The sequence below is a fragment of the Mesitornis unicolor genome, unplaced genomic scaffold (assembly GCF_000695765.1).
Source record: "Mesitornis unicolor isolate BGI_N332 unplaced genomic scaffold, ASM69576v1 scaffold43727, whole genome shotgun sequence".
NCBI lineage: Eukaryota > Metazoa > Chordata > Aves > Mesitornithiformes > Mesitornithidae > Mesitornis > Mesitornis unicolor.
In genome coordinates this window covers 15,009-22,802 of record NW_010199203.1, presented here as the reverse complement: position 1 = coordinate 22,802, position 7,794 = coordinate 15,009, and the positions used below count along the sequence as shown (strand labels likewise).

The following is a 7,794-nucleotide window of genomic DNA, read 5'->3' as shown; positions in this document are numbered from 1 at the left end:
TGCGGCCTCTGCTGAGGTACCGGTCCTTCGCCATCCTCTTCCTCACGCCGCTGCTGCTACTGCCGCTGCCGGTCGCCGTGCCTACGCGGGTAAGTGCCTGCGGGGCCCACGCGGGGAACAGCCCCCCCGGCCCGGCCTCGCTTCCCCCCGGGACCCTAGACCGCCCCTGAAGCGGTGCCGCACAGCTCAGGCAGCCGCGCAGACCCGAGCTCAGGGAGGTTCCGTCCCGGATGATCTCCAGCCGCTGGTGCCGGGCGGCGGAGCCTGCAGAGCCTGTGCCGATCCCTGTGCATCCCCAGGGCTGTGCCACTGCCGGCACCCGGGGCTCCCATGCACCCAGCCCATCTTGCGAACGAGGTGCGATTCTTCTGAGGCCAGACGTGAACGCGTGCATAACTGCCTGCACGTTCAGATCTGTGTCTTGCGTTATGTGGTAATGATGGCAGTGGACTGAAAGTCAGGACTGCTGGTTCTCAGCTCATGCTGCTGCTGAGGCTCTGAGGTACTTTGAGGGCTGTTGCTTCATCAGTGGTGCAGTGGGAAGCTGTGCACTGTGTGTAATCCTAACAGCGTTTCAAATGCAATATGCCCCAATTCACATCCATTTTACTCCAGTCATGGCAATGGCACAACTCTTTTGCTTTCAGTGGAGTTAAACCAGCATAAAATTGGAATAACCCAGTGAAGAGTTTGGTCTTTAATGTCATCCAGCCTTCTTGGCAAAATGTGAAAGCTCAGTTTGCAGTATTTTACCCTACTAGACCTTTAGAGCCTATTCTAATGCTAAAAACAGTCCTTCTGAGAGATCTGTGTCACTCAGTGTATTTTAAAGTACAGGAAAGTGTCATGCATATTTATAATCAAAATTGCCAGCCCTTCTGGTTTACCCATCTAAGTAATACCAGCCCTACCTTTCAGTTGAATGCTGGTGCTTCACAGAAAGATGAATTCCTGACTGTTAGTCACTACTTTGACCAATTCTAGGAAAGATAATTTCCCTAAATAAATAAGTATGTCTTCAGTTTTCCAGTATTTGTAGGAATACGGTGGCATCGGTCTAATCTGGGAAATTACAGTATTTCACAACAAGAGAGTAACTTTTCCGTCAGTGGCTGCTTTTTCAGCTGTCAGTGAGAAGGCAGATCACTGTTTTCTGTCAACTGTCCAGAGACACCAAGTAAGCATTCTGTGACTGCTCCCATAAATCACAGATAGATATAGGTGTAGGTACAGACATATATTTGATTCCAGATCTTTGGTTGTTTGAATTGGCTGTGGTTGTTGGAGTTAATTTATAAGCATGGTTGTATTTTTGAACTTCACATAAATTATTTACTCTCCACTCTACAAAACCAGTGTTTCTTCTGCACTGTGAATTTTATTCACTTAGGGTTGTTTATCTGTCTTTCATACTGGCAACAGATTAACCACAGTCAGTTCTAGCACTTCGTTACTCTGGTACAGCGTAGTTTGTGTCATGAGCTCACCTCATTTTTATTAAAGGAAGAGACTTAAATAGGATCCTGATATCTTTTAGTCTGGTATCTTTTAGTATCTGAAGAAATTTTTTTTTTCAAAACTTGTGGTGTAATTAATTTCCTGGAAACCTGAAGAAAAAAAATCAAATTACTTACAAAGCCTGTTTTCTGGTTCTTAAGCTTCTCGACATCAACAAAATGAAGGAAAACACACCCCTGTTTATAAATATCACCTTACAGCAATTTTTAAATGTCACTGTAACACCATGTATTTTTGCAATAAAGTCCTGTTTGTTGTGTTAGAATAAAATCCTTTAAACAAATACTCTATATATGAGCAAATTCTGAACTACAGAACAGACTTAAGCTTTAAAACACTGTTTACTGTTGGCTAATGAATGCTTGCTTCTCCTGACAATTTTGGAAGTACAAACCAAGGAGGAGCAGGTTACAGAAATGCCTGATCAACAGTATAAAAAGTATAAAAAGTCATGTTACAGCTTTTCTAATCTAGTGAATCCCCTTACTAGGTGAGCACAGAGTGCTTTGGGAATGTATTTAAGTATTTCTATCGTGCTTAGTCACGAAAAAATAAAAAAAGGTAAAAGAGTTTTACTTTGTTACTTGTAAAAGTTAAGAACTTTTGAACTATTCAGCGGTACAGTTTTTGGACCCAGGTGTGTTCCTGGACACACTTCTTAGACCTGTGAATTTCAGTCAAGCTAATCATCCACACTGGGAAATTTGGCCATCCATTTAAAAATAATTAACTCAAAATAGAAATGTCCAGATCTACAAACACTATTAAAAATCTTGGCTCCTAGATGTGAAATTTGCTTACCTCAACCGCCAAGAGGTAACTGCACACTGCAAACTTTGTACTTATTTAGTTGTGGAAGGTTTGTTTTTCTCACACCCTACATTTTGTGTGAGGGCATTAGAACAAACGATTTAGGTCAAAAAGATCTTTTTATGCAAGTGATTTCAGAACAAGATTTAAAAGTACAAGTTTAAATCCTCACATCTCTTACCTATTTCAGCATAGCTTGTTAAGCTACAGGCAATGGAGAGTTTGGCCCCTTTATAAAGAGCTATCAATGTGTTTCTTATCTTTAAGAATAGTTTTCTGTGCTTAAATATGTCTTCCATTATGTTGCAGGAGGCCAAGTGTGCATATATCATCATCATCATGGCTGTGTACTGGTGCACTGAAGTGATCCCACTGGCTGTTACCTCCCTCATGCCTGTGGTGTTTTTCCCTCTGCTTGGAGTCCAGAGCTCTAAATCCGTAAGGAACTTACTCAGTCCAGGCCTGATATAGGGATATCCATTGCTCTGATCCCCCATCAATATTTAGCAAACAAATCCAACAGAAAAGTGCCTCAGCCCTGTGGTGCTGTTTTTGAACATGTTGAGCAGTGTTCAGCGTTCCTGTAGGGGAAGATACAGAACAAATACACATTTGCCCAAAACGCGAAGGGTGTGGGGGTTAAGGTGGTAGACGGGAAGGCCCGTGTCCGGGTGTGGATCCTGCTGGAGAGCATCCTGCTAGTGCACAACAGCTTGTGTGTTCATGGCCCATCCCATGAGAGAGCAGTGCTGGCATATCCTCTGGGAGATTTCAGAATGCACGGGACAAACTTCTGACAGGGGAGACAGCACAGTGCCAGCAAGTCCACTGTGTCCCCTCCAAAGCTCTCTCTGGCTGTTTGTACAAGCGAAGCTGGCAAGAGGCAACATGTGGGGCCCTGACCTACCTTCTCTGTCTTTCAGGTGTGCTTGCAGTACCTAAATGACACAAACATGCTCTTTGTCGGAGGGCTGATTGTTGCAATTTCTGTTGAACAGTGGAATCTTCACAAAAGGATTGCACTGAGGGTCCTGCTGATTCTTGGGGTGAAACCTGCACTGTAAGAGTATTACATTACTTCTTCCTTGCCTGTGTCAATTTAGCAGAGGCCTAGGGATGGTGTTTTAACAGTCAGCAGAGAAGGGAGCCTTCAAGAAAGCTGTGCTTGTGCAGAATTTCCAGAGGTGAAGTCTGGCAGCAGGAACAGTTTATTTGTCCTGTAGTGAAAACCAGCATTTGGCTAATTCTAGATGCTTGCCACTGTGGACAAAATGAAGACAGACTTAATCACGCGCAGATTAAGGAGCTAAATGGCTTTCTGGGATTTCTTCAGTGAAGGTGGCAGAGCTGTCTTGGAAGGGAATCTGGCCCTGCTTTGTGTTACTGGATGCTACACACATCCCTCTCCGGGCTCTACTCTACTGCTCTAGTGACTACAAAACCTTACAGCGTCTGTTTTCTCTCCTCCTTTCTCCTCTGTGTATTTCTCTCTCTTCAGCCTCATGCTGGGATTTATGGTAGTCACTGCCTTCCTGTCCATGTGGATAAGTAACACAGCCACCACTGCTATGATGGTTCCCATTGTCCAGGCTGTCCTGGATCAAATGGACAACACAGAGTACGATGTGACCATGATGGAACAAGCAACTGGGCAAACAAGTACAGTGATTGAGCTGGAGGAAAAGAATGCATCAGATCCCACTTCAGTACATGGTAAGAGCCTACTCAGCAGTGAGTTGATTCTACTCCGCACGCGGGGAGAAGAAGGAGGAGTACTTTAAAAGCTACATTGAAAAGGGAATTTGTGTCTTTTGACTCACAGTAATAAAAGTGAGCAAAAAATACTCTTTGGTATTGTTGAGTTTGTTGTGCATGCCATAAATTCATGGTCCTGCTACATTAGTCCAGTCAGACTTCAAGATTAGACTGTTAACCTCAGAGAACAATGGACACAGCAGCAAAATCTCAGTGTAAACTGACGTAGCATATTGATCTTAGCTGTTGTGCCAGGTGAGAATCTGGTTCTGGGTGGGTTTTTTATTGCCTGTATTCACCGCTGTTAAAGCTAGTTGGGTTCTTACTGTGGCATTGGAATCGTGCCAGCAGTTACAACATCTGGCTGGTGGTAAGCCTTTGTGCAAAACAGGAAATTACTGCTGTGGAATCGTGGCACCAATATGGAAGACTGCATCCTTGGATCATGTAGACCCAGATCGTCGGCCTCTCTCTTCAGCTTCTCATGAATATGAGTAAAGTTTTTAGGGACATATCTGTGGGTTTTTTTAATTGAAGTAGATGGCATACACAAACTGGAAGCACTGAGCCTGCAGACCCTGTCCTGAACTCCCTGTCTCCCTAGCTTTACCTGAGGCAAGTTGCATTCTTTTTGTCTAGTCATAAGCAATGGACAAGTCCCCGATGACCCCAGATCTGAGGAAAAGAAAATGAGGAAGCGTATATGTAAGGGAATGACACTTTGTGTATGCTATGCTGCCAGCATTGGAGGAACTGCCACACTCACTGGAACAGGACCAAACATGGTATTGAAAGGCCAGATGAATCAGTAAGTCACTCTTGCTGTTTCTTTTACTTATACTATCTTACTGTTTCCGTGACCAACTGACTAGTCTTAGATGACAGTTTGAGTTGCAAAGTATAAGTAATAACCAGGTGATGAGCTGAGAGTTGGGAATGTGTATGAAGTGATAGGCCTCATTTTTCTGCATCAGCCTTTTTGAGGCAGCTGTGTGCTGGTATTATAGGTCTCCTGAGAAACCTGGAAATACTTGCTGGTAATCAGCAGACAGCTGGTTGATCATGAGATACTGGTTCTTCTACCTCCTCTTTTTCAACTGAAATGCTGCACATCAGCAGACAAACTGCAGCGAAGAGCATCAGAAGAATGTGTGATTAACTCTTCTCATAAGCATGCTGAAGAAAGCTGAAAATAGCTTAGCCACTCCTATGATATTATTTCTCCATGCTGTGGATGTGGAAACAGTACAGATACAGTTGTAAAGGAAAGGAGTTACCCACAAAATTACTCTCTTTGCTAAACTGAGTTTGGGAATTTATTTAAATCAACCTAATCTACAGTGGAAATTTTGCAGACTTCACAACAGTCCCTCCACGTTGCTTCCTTCTGTTATGAGTACTTCTGCCTCAGCTGCCACATTACCTGTTGGTTTTGACACGCAGATGGAAATTCTCTATTGATATTTTTCCTCCAGTCATTATTGGTGAACGCAGGGAAGAATAAAAATTGCTGTTCTTAAAACACTGGCTTCATTGTTTCAAGCCAACTAGCAGCTTTGTCTTCTATTGAAGTGAGCAGAAGTGCTGCTGATAGTTTCAGGAAAGACAGTTCTTGCTGTTACTAGAATGAATGGGAAGGAAAAAAAACATCCTGTCTTGGGATAAATGAGCAGGCATGTTGAAAGTGAAAGGTACCCGGGATGTGTGGGAGACCTTTCAGCAGCACTTCTCTTACTGAGACCTAAAGTATCAACATGAGCTCCTACATGCATTAAAGGAAAATACAGGGAAAAACAAGGATCATTTAAGTTCTGCTCTGAAGTCCAGGCTACCTTCCTATTGACTTCAGTTAGGCTACAGATGTTGCCTGTGATTACTTGTAATGGTTTTCGTAGATTTACGTGTATAATTGTCGCTAGCACATATTAAAGAGCGAGTAGATTACTGAATGTTTTGACATTCATGCAGAAAGCATTTTGTCTTCTCAGGTTGTACCCCAACAATAATGATGTTGTGAATTTTGCTTCCTGGTTTGGGTTTGCATTCCCAAACATGATTCTGATGTTGATACTAGCATGGCTTTGGCTACAGTGCTCCTTCATGGGACTAAAGTGAGTCTTTAACTACATAATATTTAACTACATAATATTAACTGCCCATCAGATAGTGCAGATCAGCTTACTGAGAAATGTGGATAAAACAAATACACTGACAATTTATTAATTTTGTAGCAGAGATCAGTTCCATTTCACATCAACCTCTGAGGTCTGGAAACCTTTTGTGCTCATGGGAATTACACGAAGGCAAAAGCTTTATACATTCTTAATGTTCAGACAGAATTGCCTTTTTATTCTTCAATTTCACATCTGAAAATTTCAACCCTAGGAGAGCTCTTGTATCTGTTTTGCTACCGTTGTGTCAAACTGAGTTTTTCATCCTAGGTTGCTCCAAACTGGACAGAAACTTAACTCCATTCATAGACCCCATTCTTCTGAGAGAACTGGTGTGTCCCCATGCAATACTTTGACACTGTTGTAATTTCTTTGTTCCTGTACGGCTCTCTGCTGTAGTCTGTGTCTGTCCCTAGGAGTGGCAGCTTCAGTGGCAAGTGTGTTAAATCCTTTGTGTATTAATGCTTACAGTATTTCTTCTCCCTTTTCCTTAAAGCTTTAAAAAAAGCTGGGGCTGTGGAACAGAGAGAACTGCTAAAGAAAAGGCTGCATACAACGTGCTGAAGGCAGAAATGAAGAAATTAGGCCCTATCTCTTATGCTGAATTCAATGTCCTCCTAATGTTTGTTTTGCTGGTTCTCCTGTGGTTTTCCAGACATCCAGGCTTTGTAAAAGGCTGGGCCACCAGCCTCTTCCCAGAAGGAGAAAAGTAAGTTTTTAGTCTTTTTTTTATCCTGTACCCTCCTGGTAGTGAATCAGGTTCCCTTGCTCTTACATTCCATTTTGAGTGCAGGGCCATTTGTTCCAACCTTACATGAATTCACATGTTCATACTAAGTGTCTTAGCAACTTTGTTCCCACCAGATCAGGCACTGCCGTCTTCTCAAAAATGCAGCTTTCCTGAATAGAAAATTGATTCTATCCCAGTGAAACCAGGACATACATCTTTGAGATACAACTGGTGAATCTTGGCTTCACCTCAGAGAAGGAACCCTGCTCCCAGGAGCCGTTGTCATCTGTGATGGGCTATTAATGTGTATTATCGCTAGTTTCTTTTATTACTGTGTTTTTGTTGTGGCAGGTCTGACAGACCTCAGTCATGAACTAATTGCCCATTTTACTAATGCGCAAGCCCCAAGCAGGGTGACAAAGAGTTGTGACTGCAATGCTGAAAAGCAGCCATCTTCTAGGAGAAAGATGTCTTATTTTCTAAGCTATATCCTCTTTTCTTCTTTAGGTATATCACTGATTCTGCTCCTGCTGTGTTTATTGCCCTACTACTGTTCATTCTTCCTGCTAATAAACCCAAATTCATAGGCTGGAATCCAAGCATATCTGACCCTGAACAGACCGAAGAAGGTATTTGAAAGAGGAGTTGTAACATTACAAACAGTTAACCAGCTCCAGCTAACATGGCAGAATCTTATACTGGATCTGCATGCAGTTCTCAGGGTAGCTCACCTCCTGGGCAGGGCTGGGGCACGGTCCCTGCTCATGGCTATTACCCTTGCCCTGTGCAGGTTTCTCAGTGATCTACATC

At 43.0% G+C, this 7,794-nt stretch overlaps 1 protein-coding gene across 2 annotated transcripts in view; it reads left to right on the top strand.

Annotated features, from left to right (window-relative positions):
* Window positions 1-6: 6 nt before the first annotated feature.
* SLC13A5 (solute carrier family 13 (sodium-dependent citrate transporter), member 5) overlaps window positions 7-7,794 on the top strand; it is an 11,798-nt gene continuing 4,010 nt past the window's right edge. The window contains exons 1-8 of one of the 2 annotated variants that reach the window (XM_010189377.1): window positions 7-89; window positions 2,638-2,766; window positions 3,252-3,388; window positions 3,827-4,041; window positions 4,723-4,891; window positions 6,072-6,194; window positions 6,751-6,963; window positions 7,492-7,613. In XM_010189377.1, coding sequence (XP_010187679.1) covers window positions 2,668-2,766; window positions 3,252-3,388; window positions 3,827-4,041; window positions 4,723-4,891; window positions 6,072-6,194; window positions 6,751-6,963; window positions 7,492-7,613 — 1,078 coding nt within the window. In that variant the 5' untranslated portion in view covers window positions 7-89; window positions 2,638-2,667. Of the gene's footprint in view, window positions 90-2,637; window positions 2,767-3,251; window positions 3,389-3,826; window positions 4,101-4,722; window positions 4,892-6,071; window positions 6,195-6,750; window positions 6,964-7,491; window positions 7,614-7,794 lie in introns of both variants that reach the window. The other variant, XM_010189378.1, reaches the window with a different exon arrangement.